Source organism: Eptesicus fuscus, chromosome 18 (assembly GCF_027574615.1).
Source record: "Eptesicus fuscus isolate TK198812 chromosome 18, DD_ASM_mEF_20220401, whole genome shotgun sequence".
Taxonomy (NCBI): domain Eukaryota; kingdom Metazoa; phylum Chordata; class Mammalia; order Chiroptera; family Vespertilionidae; genus Eptesicus; species Eptesicus fuscus.
In genome coordinates, this window is record NC_072490.1 from 20,315,185 (window position 1) to 20,332,059 (window position 16,875).

The following is a 16,875-nucleotide window of genomic DNA, read 5'->3' on the forward strand; positions in this document are numbered from 1 at the left end:
TTATAATTTATTTCTTAAAATTTTTACTTTATATTTATTAAAGTTTTAACCCCAAATATGGAACTGGTTTTAGGGCATTCTTCCTTTTATTTTTATTTATTTATTTTTTCCTGTGGCCTTTTTTTGCATTCTCCCTTTTAATAGTGAAAAATAATAGTTTTATCTGGCAAGCAATGACCTGATTCCTCTACAGAATCTCCCAGTGTCTAAAACCTTCTTAGAGATGGATAAAGGCCAGAGGTGTGAACTACGTCCTTCCTTGAAGCTGCTGGGCCCTGACCCATATGGGAACATCTGTCAGGCACAGCTGGCATGTCCAGAACACCTAGCTGTGTCATCATTTGGATGCTGTTTTGTTCCAAAAAGAAAATAGTTGTATTTTTCATTTTTAAAATATAATGCATACAAATAAATTTTAGTGACATAATAGAGTGTAAAATAAAAATAAAAAAATATATTTTTTCCATCCAGAGATAACTAGTTTTCTTATCTGAGGCCTTGGCATTCCAAATAACCCTTAATTGGAGGGGGCGGGGCATACACTTTCAAATACAGGCGCTCACCTTCCTTTTCTGGTTTGAGCAGAAGTCCATTGTTCAGGTAAAACCCTCAGTTGTCTCTTGGATGCCCTACTCTTTCAGAGGCTACATGCTGCTCTTTCAGGCATAATCCTCTATAGATTAGGTACAGGTTGGAATATTCTAGTACCAGATACTCTCTGCCTGTATATTCGTGAGTGTGTGTGTGTGTGTGTGTGTGTGTGTGTGTGTGTGTATTTCCCCTGGAGCATGCAGTGACATAATTTGGGGAAGAAATTTACTTGAGTGATTATAAATGAGAAATTTATAATTTATTTCTTTGAGTAAAGGAAACTGTAACATAAATTCAATATACAAATATTAAGACAACAGTTCTTTGCTGACCACATCATTGAAAACGTTGCTAACACCTCAGAGCCTCACATTGCTCATTTGTGACATTGATCATATCCACATTTCTGTATCTCAGTTTGTCAGTAAGAAAGATGACGTAAGTGAATTTACCTTGTAACTGCAAATGCAACAGTGTTATTAATTATTAAGACAGTCCTTTAGGGTCTCAAATCTCCTGTTTTCAACTCCACTCTTAATGCTTGCATCTCCTAACTACAGGAACTCAAACGGACCAAAAATTCTAACATTACGCTGCAGTGCCCCCTAGCCCATGTAGGAGGTCAAGGCAGCTGATGACTTTCATGAGTAAGCTCCTCCACAGATGGTTCTTCTGCCTGAGGGAAGGGCCAGTAATTGGGCTTTTGGAGGATTTCCATCTGTCCAAAAGGAAAAGCACGTATGTATGTGCTTTCTTCAATATTTTCCTATAACATTATTGTTTATTTTATAGGAGGAGTAAAAATGTAAATATTCTTTACTGTTTAAATTTTATTCCATCAAATGGCTTTTCATAAGAATCTTACTTCTAGATTTATTTTTATTGTTATTTTTTAATCTCCTCCCAAGGATATTTTTTCCATTGATTTTTTAGAGAGAGTGGTAAGGGAGTGGCGGGGGGAGAAGAGGAAGAGAGAGAGGGGGAGGAGAGAGAAGGGAGTGGAGGGGAGAGAAGGGGGATAGAGAGAAAGAGAGATAAACATTGATGTGAGATAGACACATTGATTGATCCGGCTCCCACAAGCTGGGGATCAACCTGCAACCCTTCAGTGTACAGGAGGAGGCTCTAACCATTAGGCCCTCAGGCCAGGGCAAAGAGTCTTATTTCTAAAAGAACCACTAGATTTATCCTAATACTCATTGTAATATTTCTGATTTATATGTGATTACCTATTCTCATTCACCAAACTCTTTATAATTTATTGTGAGAGAGGGTATTTGTCATAGTGTTCCTTTCACAGAGAGGAAACAGGGGGTTGGTTAAGCTTTTTTTGCAAGATTGTACAGCAAGCTGTTATTATGAGCTTCAGCCCCCTAGTCCCAAACTTGTGCATGAAATCCACCAACAGATACATAATTGTGCAAGGAAAGACCCTTCGCTATTTCAACATCAAAATGCAGAAATATTTGCTAACATGACTTACAAACAGCCATATTAAAAATGTATCTACTGCTTCCTTTCATAGATTAAAGTTCTTTATCTTCAGCTCTTCATTTCATAAATTATATAGGCATTTTGAAGTTTCAATGGTCCCCTAGGTAAGTTGGGTTGCATAGTGAGGAGTCCGTAGGAAACGCAACTTGCTCTGTGAGTTTATTTTCCATGCTGAGAATTTAAGCATTAATCAGCAAGCGTTCAGGGATTTCTTTCTAACATCCTTTTCTGTGTAAGATAAGAACTTCAATTCATTAGACCATTGGAGGAGCCAGAGGCTTTGCTATAAGCTTTGTCTTTCTTGACGGTTCCTTGCAAATTTAGTGGGAGTGCGTGCGCGCTGTGTCTATATTGTACCGGCGATTAGACTGCGATTTTGACACAGTCTGGGTTGCCTTTCAGACTCAACTTCTCTCCCGTCCACGGGTCAAAGGTCATCCCAGCCTCAGTGTCCTTTCTACTACTTACTAAGGGAAGCAGCAAATGTGATCTTGTGAAACTGGGAGGAGACTTTTTTTTTTTTTTGGTACCACTTTATTTTCCTTTACATTTCTCTATTAACCTAGCTCAGAAAAAAATACGCAGGAAATAAAAATAAATCGTCACCCACTACTCGCTGCTTTCTTTGATCTGATCGCTCCTAAGTGAAAACCTCTATTCCCCTAGCCACGGCCCCCCGGAGTCTTTTACTCCACTTTGGCATTAACATCACCAAACAAGAAACCCTCAAGCCCCAGGCAAAGAGAACGCCCTCTCCGAAGACAGCAAATGCCTTTTTAACTTGGTGGGGAAGGCTCAGTTTGGGCGAGGACGATGAAGACCGTCGCGGGAGGGGAGGGATGAAAGGGTGTCTAATTACACGTTCACGGTAGACCTCCCCTTCGCCACGTCCCCTCCCGCGCACCGGTGACTACCCCCCGCGCGCTCCTCCGTGGACCCGGAGACCCTTCTCTCTTTAAGAGAGCCCCCCGCGCCCCCTCTCCCCGCCCCCTCCGGGTCTCGGGGCTCGTCCGAGCTTCCCGAGAGCCACGGTTGTTGGTCCAGGCCGGCAGTCGGAGCACCTCGCGGAGCCGCCGCGCACCGGGGGTGGGGTGCGGCGCGGTGGGGGTGGGGGGGTCTGTGTGTAGTACTCGCAGCCCTGATGTCACAGGCGCGGCAAGGACATCGCAAGGAGGAGTCGGATTACAGTAAGGATGGGCAGTGCAGCAGGCAGCCCCGGCGCACGCTCCAGCCGCAGGGGATCGTAGCCTGGGAGCCTGGGAAAGGGGCCGGCAGCCTGCGAGGCGCTCAGCCCGCCGCCGCCCGGGACGCACGCTGGGCGGGCGCTCGCCGCTCGAGGCTCCGGGGACGTCTCCGCCGACTGGAGCATGAAAGGGCTCTGCTCCGGGAGTCAGCCCTGGGTGCGAGCGGATGCTGAAGACGCCGCGGTGGGGTTCCAGCTGTCCGATTAATGAGACACATAATGTATTTTGGTGAGTGCTGACTCTGAGGATGGAATTCTGGGGGCGACCAGCGCTTCATCGGTGCAGATAAGCCCCCCCTTTTATAAAAAAAAAAAATTAAAAAAAAAAATCTTGAAACCGCAAGAATCTGTTACATGAAAGCTACCTCCCATGGGCACCCGGAGGACCAGGCTGGTGGTGCAGCCTTCCAAGCTTCCTTTGTGCTGTAGTTGGGGCGCTTAGTCCTGGATGAGTTTAAGTTGGAAAAGCAGAGAGACAGGCGTGGGGGGTGGATAAACTTTGCCTGCATGTGCCCGCATGGAGTTGGCTTTTTCAGGAGCTAGGTGAAGACGGAGAAAGGGTGCGCCGTGTGGGAAGTCAGGGGCTAACTTACCGGGATGTGAAAGTTCCTATGCTACGGATGCTGCGGACGCTTAGTCAGTGTCAGTGTTTCCTGAACCAGTTCGGCGTTTCCTTAATCCTGGGGCAGGAAGGGAAAACATTCTTTGGTGTGCGGTGCTCGAGCAGCTGAGAGCACTCCATCCCATCCCTGTTTTCCGCTTAGCTAGAGCAGCCCAGTACAACATGCATTTTATTTGAAACCTGTGGACGCCTCGGAGCGGTTCGAGACGTGTGCAGTTTAGTGGGGTGCCGCGGGGGAAGCCTCCCCGAGGTTTTCAGTGGAGCCGCCCGTATTTCCAGAAAACATGTTGTGGCTCACAGCTGGGCAAATCAGGGGAGCGCTGTGAGCAGGCGGGGAGCTAGCTGTACAATCGCACTGTAACGCTGCGACTTGCTGCCGGGGAAGGAGGCAAAACCCCTTCGCTGCACAAGAAGCCACGGATTAGAACTGAAATCTCCTCTCCTCCTCCCTGAAGTTATGCTTTCCCTCTGTGAGTTCCATCCGGTGTCATCATCTAAGGGCATCTATCTGATATTCAAAGGTTTGTGAGAGCCACTGGGGAGGGGTTACGGAAGGATTGAAAGAGGCAAATGCTGTGTGATTTCTCAGTTAGCTTGAAGTATGTATGAAGTCCACAGTCATTTTTCAGATTAAAGAAATACTTTGATAAATGCATGTGGGCCAGTACTAGTGTCTCGGGTATTTATTTCTGTGTGTACTATGTGCTTTCTCTCTCTCTCTCTCTCTCTCTCTCTCTCTCTCTCTCTCTCTCTCTCTCTCTCTCTCCTTAGAAACATTTGTGAAAGTGTGGAAGGAACACACAAGTTGCAAAAGCTGAATGCCTTTAGTTGTCTTGACAGCAGTTTTGATGCCCCTATAATTTGTTTCATATTAGAAAAGAGGTATTAAAATAACTAAAATTGATTGGAAAGAAACAATCCCGATTTCATATCAAATATAAGCAGAATCCAGAGTTGAACGTGGTACCACCCTTTTCCAGGGATTAATGATGGAGGTAGTAAGCTTGTGTATTGGCAATGAATAAAATAGCAAGTAGTTACTGTTGATCATGAGTATATTTTCGATACATGGAGAAGTTTGTAAAAATAATATGTCTTTTGGACAAAAGAACATTTTGGCATCTGCATGATATTTGAGGGGTGGGAAGTAGATTGTAATTTTACTTAAAGTTTTCAGCCTCTTGCAACAATTCATTGTGTGAGTGCAATGAGGACTTAGCATTAACTAGAGTACTGGCAGAGTCTAAAAGTGCCGGTCAGAGGCCCTCCATGCTGTACTGGATTATCTGTGGCTATTGGTGAAATGTTCCCCGGGCTAGCTCATGTTATTCACTGTACGCTAGCCCAGCCGTCTTGTGAAGCAGGGTGATTCACAGGGCAATTAGTTTCACTGTGCAATGCAAGTTTTTAATAGTACCCATTGAAATGCGATGTCCTACTTCGAATGAAATGATACTCTTTTAAAGGCAAGGCTAAAGTTGCCCTGTGTGTCATGAGCGTGGTTCAGTCTTACCATAATTCCGGCATGAGATATGTTTTTCTATTCCCGGAGGAAATCGTGTGGATTCAGGAATGCCGTTGCTTTCAGGTTATGCTCTGCAGCCCCTTGTTCAAGCTGATAGAGATCAGAACTCTGAGAGCCCACCTGTCTCTAATGAAAGGCGGGGTACAAGAGCGAGGACAAGAGGCATTAAGCAATGCGACCCAGGCATGTGAAGATTCTATAGCATTCAGATGTTTGCACATCCCTACGACTGTGCTGATATGTACATGTGTGTGTGTGTGCATGTGTACATTTATGTGTGTGCCCAACATTTTAGCTATTTCAGGTCATTTTTCGGAACCATGCTTTTACTTTGCCTATTACTGTCCCTTCATTTTTGAAGTGCAAATGATTTATCAAGTCAGGGAGAACAGGGACAAAGGGGAAGCCAGAATGCATTCTTGAGCTTTTCTGGTGATTTGTGGGGATGGGGTAGAGGTGTCAGAATTCTTTTATCTGTGTCCTGAGCAGGGAGTGATGAAGATCATGATGATGCTGTAACATGGGGTGAATTGATTTTCAGGCGGGATATTTACTTCCCTTATAAATAATGTAGTTTGTCAGTGTTGCACAACCCCCACCCCCGATATAACTATAGAATGATTGCCTGAGCAGACTGGCTCAGCTTCTCTGCATCTCTCGTGCCTCCTCACCCTCAGGGACTGGACAGTTGAGCTCTGTCCTTGGTCAGTTGGAGTCAGTTGTTTGTAGGCAAGCTGGTAGAATATTTCCAGTTCTCGAGAACAGCTCATGTTTGGAGTGTGCTGTCTCAGACTTACATGACTAATGGACTCTTTTAATGGCTTAAGCCTCACTCTTATCTCCGACTGAGATTGCAGTGCAGTGTTTTCAATAATTGTTCATTCGCACTTACTGCGCAGTGATTTAAGAGTTTGCTGTTCAGTCACCCTGGATACCTTTGTTACTTATTCTATCGATCTTGCTTGCATTCATTACTTAGAGTTAAAAGTCGGGTTCACATGGGAGACAGAAGCAAGGAAAATCCCAGTCAGCAACCTGATTGGGACTTACTGTAAATGCAAGGGAGAATAATAAATGCTTCTGAAGTTACCCTCTCCACCCCCATAAATATTTTACCTAGTTAAAAATTACATGTGCCAAGGATGAATAGCCATTAAAAATGTATCCAGAAGTAAAAGCAAGGCAGTTGGGAGACTTTATCCCAGATTAAGGAAGAGTAGCCGTGGGTGGTTGTCAGTACAACAGACCGGAGCCGCCGGATTACAGCTTGGTTAAAAGGAGTGTGGAGGTATGAAGGGCAGGCTCCTTGCTTGAGTGCACCCCGGTTATGTATCTCAGAGTCTGGCAGAAGGTGTACCCGTGTCCTGTCTCCAGCTCTAAGCGCCCTATGTCTGAGTCATCTCCCCCTTTCCATCTGGCCCAACACATTTCTCCGCTGTTGGTGCTGTGAGTCGTCACCACTGGTCATATCCACCTCACACATTGCCCATGGTTGGCCAGAGGGGTGCCATGTCGAAACCCTCTGCCATCAGGAGAGAAAATGGGAGGCTGATGGCACGGAGGAAACTCTGTGTGGCTGGAAACCAGGATGCTATCAGACCCCAAGTGAACCACATGGAGAAACGATACAAGAAAAGATACTCCTTCAACACATGCAGGGAACTGGGAGACAAACGTTAGCGCTCACCCTAAATGCTACTATTAATGGCATAATAAGTAAACCTGGAGAAAAGGGCGAGCAACATTTAGAAAGTGTGACTGAGCTCTTCAAGTTCAGCTTGGTGTTAATTGTGGGTCAGCTGCCTGCCTGAAAATGCCCAAGACAAATAGGAAAAATACTCAGTGGTGTGCCTGTCATAACAAGAAATGCGTAACTGGGGAAGCTTTGAATACAACAGCTAGAACAGATTTGGTAGGAAAATTCTGGACCAGAAACCTATTCCCCTGCCTATAATAAACACGGTTGTACATTGTCATAGAAGGACTTCTGTTTGTCCCTTGGATGTTTAGAACATTCTTAACTCAGCATTTACACTTTTGGTTTTGGCTGGCCCATCAAGTTTCACCTCTGAAACAGTGTGTTGGAAAAACAGTCAAGTGGCAAGGTTATGGGGAAGGAAATGAGCAGAAACCAGCAGGCAGCAGAAAAAAAAAAAAATCCTCTTTTTTGGTGTTTTCAGTGGAAACATTTAACTTGTCCTAATTAGCTTGTGCTAAGTGACCTGTTATGGGGAATTAGGCCCACTACAGTCTTCTAAACACTCCTGAGGTGTTTCTGTCTTCCCAAGGTTCCCGGGCACAGAATCATTCAGGAAGAAATCTCTTAGTTCAGGTTTCTCCTTTTTAAAGTTTGAAGTCATTACCATTAGGTTTTATGAATGTAAAAAATATGCAATAAATTACTACACAACTGGGGTGGAGAATGTGACAGGTGAATACTGTTGGAAAGGATTATATGCAGGAACCTAAAATCTACAAGAATTAAAAAAAATAATAAAGATTTTCCCCTCAAGACTGTTCTCTATTAAATTCATATGAAGTTCTTATTTTAAGGAACCAAATTCTATATTTGATCAGTATGCCAGTAATATAGATTCCCTATTCATTTACACCCTTAAGTTTCGAGCTAAAATTTACCTTTCTTTCTTTTTTTTTTTTTTTTTAAAGAACCTTCTTAGTTGCTGTAATTATATGGAAATGAGATGGGTTTATTTAAGGGATAAGTTCCAAAATTCATGAGATAATGACAACTTGCAAAGTTACCCTTTTGTGGGTGGTATAATTGTTCCAAAAAAACAAATGAAAAATTTAAATTAGTGGTTTCTGACTTCCATTCCAGAAGATGTGGTCACAGCTGCTTTTGACTGAAACCTCCCTTGATAAGGCAAGATAGATGTGTTGGCTTATGTGTGTGTGTGTTTAACAGTGGGTTGTTGAATAGCGCCATGTTATATAAGTACTCAAATATTATTCCTCATTCCCATCTTTTGTGTATTCCTAAATCTGTTCATATCATTTGAAAGATAAAACATAAAGTATTGATTTAATGAGATGGAAATTAAACTATTTTTTTTTTTTAGCAGAGCTGGCTTTTAAGTATAACAACCATTACATACATTAGAGGTTTTTTAAAGTCAAGTCATAAGGCTAATTTTCAAGGCTTTCCCTGCTTAACAAAGAGTGATGTTTGTATGTGAAGGAACCTGTTTCTAGTTGACCTTAAGACAAAATAAGATGTTTCCATTTGTATTACACTATGAAAAACATGTCAAAAAAACAAGGAAGGTCATACATAGTCACTGCCCTCTCTCTCTCTCTTTAAAGCAACCATTACATCTCATTTCCCACAAAGATTAGTTTTGCAACAGAATTTCACACATGATTGGTGGCATTAAGAGAAAATACAGCATAAGAAGTGGCTAGAAATATCAGAGCTTAAAGTGGTTGAGATCACGCTTGAACCAAATTGCTAGGGTTGAAAATAGGAAGACGCTTTGCTCTGTCACAGCGTTAAAGTCGTTATGAAGCAGCTGCAAGTCGGCCTTCGTTGAATGTGAACTCCAGGTTGGCACAGCCTTGAAAATTGAGGATATTGCCATGAAACTCTTTTGATCCCCAAACCTGAAATGCATACGATCCTCCATCAGAGCACTGAGTGGAATGCATCGAACCCCTTCTCCTTATCAACCTTTTAGTTTTCTCTTTTTTTCCCCCCACTTGCGGTATCACATTTCTGAAAGTGGGGAGGAAAGAGAAAAGTAACGTGGCCAAGGTCAGGAGGAAAGGCAGCAGCAGTGTCAGGATCCGTGCTGTCTGCCCCAAAGCATCATTGTGCCTGGTGGGAGATAGGGGTTGGTCAGCCAAGTTCTTTAATGTCTGTATCCTCAGCTCCTGGCTCAGCTCAGTGCCAGGCATACAGGCACTTAGAAAGATGTGTTGAATATGCAAAATCGGAAGGGTGTTTGGAGATCAGACAGCCAGGGAATCCACTTCCTCAGCAGATCCTTTAAGGCTGATGTTCCCTGTGAAAGCCTGTGTGTGTGTGTGCATTGACTAGAGAAACCCTCCTCTTACTGGAGTAACATTCGCTGCCCTTTTTAAATCTGTAAAAGTAAGGCCTAGACCTTAGAAATCAGATCTTACCATAAATGTAAGGAATTGCACCATCTTTTTTCTGCTTTTGTTTACTTCCTACTTCTTTCTTCTTAGGGCTCTGGCATATAAAAATAGAGCCAAATCTTTTATTTTTTTTATTTTTATTTTTTAAATATATTTTATTGATTTTTTACAGAGAGGAAGGGAGAGGGATAGAGAGCTAGAAACATCGATGAGAGAGAATCATCGACCAGCTGCCTCCTGCACACCCCCTACCAGGGATGTGCCCGCAGCCAATGTACATGCCCTTGACCGGAATCGAACCTGGGACCTTTCAGTCCACAGACCGACGCTCTATCCATTGAGCCAAACCGGTTTCGGCAAAATCTTTTAGAATATTAAGACCACTGTACAAAAATGTCTGAAGAATACCTAAAATCATCATATAAAGTGGTAGATTATATCTTGTATCAATTCCCCTTAATTTCACTTACTTCCCCTTAATTCACAACTTAAGTTTTCAGTTTCACCTGGTTTCGGTGAATTTGTCCCAGATGTTGGCATAGCCAGGACACTGGAATAGGCAGGGAAACCTCCTGTGTATCAGTAGCCAAAAATGCCCAGAGGGCCACCAGTTTCAAAGACTGCCATTTGTGAAGGCCAAAGAAAATGGACATGATTTTGACACTATTTGCAAGGCTTTTATAAAATTCTTCTTCACCCTTAACCTTTTTCCTATTCATGCCTATTGCTGATGAGGGAACTTGCTGGTGGCACATTGCTCTGAGGATAAAAATGCAATAATAAATGTAAACATGCTTTGATAAACATGATGGCTTACACTTTTATAGCCATTTGTATTTATCAAAAAGGCATCAACATTCTGCGCTTTTTTTTTTAATGCTCAAAACGACCCATTGCAGGAGGCAGACGAACTATAATTATCACTATTTTTAGGAGAGGAATCTGAGCCCGGGATGACAGAAAGAACTGTCTCAAGGTCACAAGGCTAGTACGTGTGAAAGCCAAGACTGATTCAGTACTTCTGGGGCTTCCTTCAGTGTCTCCACTCCTTGTAGCAGAGCACAGGGGGATATCTTATGAATGGAAGATGATCTGTAATCATAATGCCAGAAAAAAAAAAATATTCCAGCTAATAGGTAAAGAAATTCCAGACAAATGACTAGGAACTCAAATGTATTTGTGTCCGACTTTATGGAATTCTCATTGATCAGAGGTCTGAACATACGTCATACTTCTATTTATTCTACCTTGATTTTTAAATCAAATAGTTAATTATAATCAGAAAAAACCCCCACACCAATTAGAAGGCACGAAGCTTGCCTCAGGCAGGACTCAGGCTTTCTCCACTGCCTCAGTTTTTCCAAGGCAATGCCAGATATTGAGGCTTGTACTAATTATATGTTACGCATTCCTGCTGGCTTCACTATTTAATTCAATGCTTGTAAAAAAGAAATAAGTCATTTGTGCTCCAAACTCTGATATCTACAGTGACACCATCACCAGTGTTTTTTTCAAGATGGAGTCCCAGCCTGGTCTTTATTCCACGACTGATAAAGAGGGAAAAATGGCCTCCGTTAGAATTTTAGCTATTCCACTTACCGGCTTTGTATCTTTGGGCAAGCCACCACACTTTTTTGATATCCAGACTTTTTTTTTGTAAAAGGAGAATAATGATAATATGTTTCCCACAGTTCTATTTTGAGGACTAAAATATACAAGGCATATAAAAGTGCCAAGCCCCAGGAAGTACATGTTAAGCCGTCAGTAAAATTTGATTCTTTTCTTGCTTTTTCACTCCCTAGCCAACCAAATATACAAATGTATAAAAATTGAAAAAAGTGATTATTTCTGTTGGGGCAACCAGAAAACAGGAGCCATACCAACTAACTCACGAAGAAGGACTTTAATGCAGATAATTTGCTATATGGGTGATGGAAGAGCTGAGAACCCACACGAGAGACAATGAGGCAACCGAGATTAGTAGTAGCAAGAAGCTGGGAGCTGTAAGATAGATGACATGTCATCCTGGAGGCCAGGCCCAGGGCCTTGTGGGAGGAGTTGGAACCATGGCAAGCCTAAGACATTGAAGGATGGAGGGATTCAGCTTTATGCACACAGAGAGGCAGAGAAATATCCGGGCTTTTCCCTTCCACCCACCCTCCAATGAACTGCTTCTGTCCCCTCATTGGTGGAACCGAGCCAATGGCCAACTGACAAGGCAGCCTGGGCAAGTGCATCCTGTAGGAATCACCCCCTAGGCCATCTAGAGAAAGTTCAAGAAACAGATCTCAGGGCAAACTGACCAATGACCTGGAAGGAGATCTTACACCTGGTTTAAGTAGCACTTTAAATGAGTCAGTGTCTCCGTATAAACATCTCAGTTGATGGGAGAGAGGTTCTCTGGGGGGAGATACAGGTAAGAGGAAAAGGAGTAGAGCTGAAGAGCTTTCAGCAATGCCTCGCCAGTCCTCCCAGTTCAAGTGCCTACTCTCACTTTCTGGTAGCGTGACATTGGGCAAGTGAGTGGCTCTCTCTGTGTGTCAACTATGCCCTCTGGACAATGGGTTTAAAAGTCTGTCTGACAGTGAGGGTCATGAGAATTTGAAGGCAAGCTTCATAATCTGCAAAGCGCCACATGAAAGGGCCTTGTTAGGAGGACATGAAAAACCAAGTGAATTAGAAGAGTGGATTTTGACAAAAATAACAACCATTTGGAGATAATATGTTCAGCTATGCAGCTTAGCATTCCAGCAGAGATTTCTAGTGCCCCGGGGAAGGGAGGGAGCATTTGATCACTTCCTCCAAAAGCCCCTTGTACTAGGGGGTTAGATGTACCTTTGAGGCCACTTCTAATCTGTTCTTTGTTGCTATTCTATACTAAAGAAAGGGAAATTGCAGACGCAGAGGCTGTGGAGAGCAAGTGAGCTGGGCAGGAAACCCTCCACAAAGACTCCGTGGTCCATATTCCTCCCTCTGCAGCGCTCTAATGGGGATCGACACCTTGAAAGCTGCAGGAGTTTATTAATAGTTGTTTGGAAGAAGAGAGGGATTTGGTATCGATTTTTCGCTATCCTTCCTTGTGTTGCTGGACTTCTAAACAGTTCTCCCCTTCCTGTATGGAATGATTAGCATCCCCCTTAAAGCCCGCTCCTGAAGCCCAGCGACACTGCATAACTTATGGTGCCCTGGTTTTGAGGCAAGGCTGCATTCACTCCTGGGCAGCATCACCCTTCCCTCGCACCATATGGAAGGCACTGCTTACCACCAGGTGTTTTAATTAGCTGCCCCAAGGAACGGCAGGCTATAACTGAGAGGGCTGTGCGGATCCTTAAGAGTCACATCTTAAGGCAACTTTATCAGTGAACAGTTGCATTAGAAGGCAGATTCTTGTGTGTGTGTGTGTGTGGGGGGGGGGTGGTTCCCTTTAAGAAATATGTTGTGTAAAATCCTAAATACGAACCTTCTGGTAAATTACTTCTTTTTTTTGGCACCATTGCCTGTTTTTTTCTTAACTTTAACATGCGTAATCACTAAGACAATTAAGAGTGAGAAGCCCAAAGGCATGGAATTTACTGATCTCTTGGATTTTTCAGAAAATTTCTCACCTCCCGTTGGTGGAGAGCAGTCCTGGCAACCTCGAAGATGGGTAATTTAAGCACTTCACAAAGTGCATCCTGTGCCCTAGGAGTTCTCAGCTTGCCCCCAGGTCACCCAGGCAGCAGGACCAGGGTGCCAACCCGGGCACTGTGAATTGAAAGCCTGTGTTCTTTCCTCCCCAACACGCTGTTTCCCCTTAGGGCAATCGGTCCAGGGCATGAAGTCCGGGCCTGATTACAAACTGCTTATGCTGCCCCACTCTGGAGTGGAAGTTCTAGCCATGGGCTCCCCTTCTCTGTACTTGGGACCCTGTATAGGGCTGGCACCAAAAGGAGCTTGATGCTACTCCAGTGGATTGAGGATCACCGTGGTATAGTTCTGGAAAAGATTTTTAGAACCTTTCTCAAAATTTAATGTTGGTACAAGTCACCCGAGGATCATATTACAATGCAGCTCTTGAGTCCGTAGGTCTCCAGTGTGGCCAGGGATTCTGCCTTTCCAACACGCTCCCAGGTGACCTTAGTGCTGCTTGCTGACCGCACTTCAAGGAGTAAGGCTTTAGAGATTGCTTAGCTGAGGTCTGTGCACCGCTTTCTGCAGAGATGGGAAATCAGGTCTAAGTGTCTAAACTAAATTGCTCTATTTATAATCTGCAACATACTGAATGGTCTCTGGTTAGTTCCGCTTGGAGTGACAAACCATCCCATTTTGCCTGATACTGAGGGGTTTCCAGGACATGGGGCTTTCGGTGCGAAATGAAGGAAGCCTCATGCAGCCTGGGATGAATTGGTCACACTAGTTCCAATAGATCAAGTTTGAGTCCTAGATTCAACACTGAAGATGACCAAGTTCCCCATGGAGAACTTGGGCAAGTAACTTGATTTCTTTGAGCCTTGGTTTCCCTAGCTGTGGACAGGAACCATAAATGCAACTTCCTAGGATAATTGCAAGGATTGCGTTAGAAGCCATATACTAAGTATTCCACACGCTGTCACAATGGTGATTCACACTAAATGTTGGCAGTGGCTCTTGCCATGAATTCAGAGACCTGACTCCGCATTCTTCTCCATGACTGAAAAGAAGAAATACCCCAAAGATCAAGTATAAGTGCTCATGGATCATCTTTATGGCACCATCACTGTACAGAGAGAGCAGCTTATAAATCACCTCCTGCCCTGAGAGATGATGGGTGAACCGGGGTGAAGTCCTTCTGGGTTCACTGTACAGTCTGCCTACCCTGAATATCAATACTAATGGTTTTTGTGTGCTGTTTAGGGAAAGAAAGACCTGGCTAAGACTTAGCCACCTGGGGACATTTTGAATTGGCCCCTCGTGTTCCTGTCAGCCTTGTTTATCCATTAGCGTTTCTCTGAGCTCTGTAACAACTTATGAGGGCAGCTGAAGCTAATGACTGTGCCTTCCATCTCCCGACCTGTCATTGTGTTAACAATCGATATCCTTAAAACAACGTGCACACACAGACAAGGTAGCACTATCCTGAAGCCTCCACTAAATGTCTATGGGAGGGAAACTAGAAAGACTTTTAAACTCACACACTTCCTAGCACAGAGCCTGGCACACGGACACTGAAATCGTAAGTGTCTATTGAGTGGAATGCCAAGCCGTGGGCATCTCTCCTTGATGAACTTCCAATAGAGAGACCTGAGGTTCCACTTCCTCCTGCTCAGTTGGCTGGTGTTAAGTGAATGGCCCTGGCTTTGCCAGGCCTTACCTAGCAGAGCCAATTCACTCACCTCCTGTCAAATGCCGTCCGCTCATCAGAGCACTTAGTCTGCCAAATATGTGACTTTGATGTGCAAAGCAAAGTGTTCCTTTTGTGTTTTTATTATGACCGGTAAGTAGGGCTGCTAGGAGCAGGAAATTATGCCACAGTGGGGGTTACTGGGCCTGAACGGCTGCTGACTAGCATTTTTGACAAGGAAATAAATGAACAATGAAGTAGAAGCAGAAGCTACTTTTGCTCTCCTTGAGCATAAAACACAATTGCAGAGAGGGCCCAACACAATTGCACTTTCCTGAATGATGTCCATTTTAGAGGCAAAATTGGGAGACTTCTGTCTCTCTTCCCATCTTCTTGGCTATTGTCTTGGCCTGTGCCATCATTAAGCATAATGAAGCCAAAGTCTCCATTTCACAGACAGGAAAGTGGAGGCCCAGTGATCAGTAAAGGCATATATCTGGCTAGTACCAATACTCAAACTAAAAATTAAAACCAAGTCTTGATGGAGTGGTGTAGATTTGGATGAATTGCCCCCTGAGCCTCAGCTTCCAAATCAGTAAATTGATATAAGGGGAACTCATCCTATGTCACAAGGCTTGAGCAATGAGACTACAGTAAGCAGCCAAGCTGGGTCAGACCCAAGATGTGTGACCTTGAGTAAAGGTTCTGAAAGCCAAAGCTCAGGAGGCTATTCTCACTGTTCAAGTAGAGCAGTGGGGTGTTGGAGCAGGCAACACATGCAAAAGGGAAACAACACACAAGCCAAACTCCTCTCCACTTGCACGCCAAGCAATCACCTGGTGGTGGGACCTGAGGCTGAGATCAGGGAAAGATTCCAGTTCCCATCCAGAAAAGCACAAGCGCAGGAGATGCAAAATCTTACTCATGGAACATGCAGCACCAACACCAGTGCCAGAGACGCTCCCAAATCCTAACTTACAAGTAATGCTGATCACAGTGACAGCTGGCTTCCCTGTGCTGGGCCATATGCCTGATATCAGGACCCATTCTTCCACATGGATTTGCTTTCTCACTGAGTTCTTTCTGGACACAATGTGCCATGTGCCCCATGTGGGGTGATCTTTTCTTACCTGATAATGATCAGACTTCTTTTAGGTCCATGGGAGAGACCATGAAATCTTTCTATACCCTCAGTAGAATACTTTCTATTTTTCAAAAAGATAATGTATGTTCAGATTTAAACATCGAATATTCTACATGGGTAAACAGTGAAAACGAAACCTCCTACTTGTAACCTAGTGCAGATTGTTACATTTGAGAGACTAAATTCTATGGAAGGCTAGGGAAGTGGGTGGGGGAAATGGTTGAAGATGGACAAGAGGCACAGACTTGCAGTTATAAAATAAACTAGTAGCCCTGCGCACAAATCTGTGCGCCAGTAGCTCTCTGAGGGGCCTGGCCGCTCCACGCCTGCTGCCCAGAGGCTCTCCGAGGCCCAGAGGCCCATCCGCGGCCAGGCGTGGAATGCTTGCCTCGTCACTGCAGCGACAAAGCAAGCATTCCACCAGGCCACTCACACTGCCCACTCTCAACAGTGGCCTCTCTCTCTCCCCACCCGCCCCCCCGGGACTGGGGGACTTCGATGGGGCTGAGAGGACTGGGCGCCGCTATTTTGTGATTATGGTTGCCACCGTTTTTGTGATGGAGTGATGGTTAATTTGCATATTACCCTTTTATTAGATAGGATAAGTCATAGAAATATAATGTGCACATGATGACTATAGTTAATAATGACGTATTGGATATTTGAGAGTTGCTAAGAGAGTAGGTCTTAAAAGCTCTCCTCACAAGAAAAAAAAATTGAAACTGTATGATGATGGATATAAACTAACTGTGGTGATCATTTCTCAATATATACATATATCAATTATTATACTGTATACCTAAAACTTATACAATATTATATATCAACTAGAGGCCTG

General features: G+C 43.9%; 1 protein-coding gene across 2 annotated transcripts in view; it reads left to right on the plus strand.

Moving 5' to 3' along the window:
• The first annotated feature begins 3,250 nt into the window (after nucleotides 1–3,250).
• Nucleotides 3,251–16,875, plus strand: part of ZNF385D (zinc finger protein 385D) — a 280,753-nt gene continuing 267,128 nt past the window's right edge. Inside the window, exon 1 of one of the 2 annotated variants that reach the window (XM_008153545.3) lies at nucleotides 3,251–3,557. In XM_008153545.3, the coding sequence (XP_008151767.1) occupies nucleotides 3,536–3,557 (22 nt within the window). In that variant the 5' untranslated portion in view covers nucleotides 3,251–3,535. Of the gene's footprint in view, nucleotides 3,558–4,350; nucleotides 4,472–16,875 lie in introns of those variants that run through there. The other variant, XM_028129888.2, reaches the window with a different exon arrangement.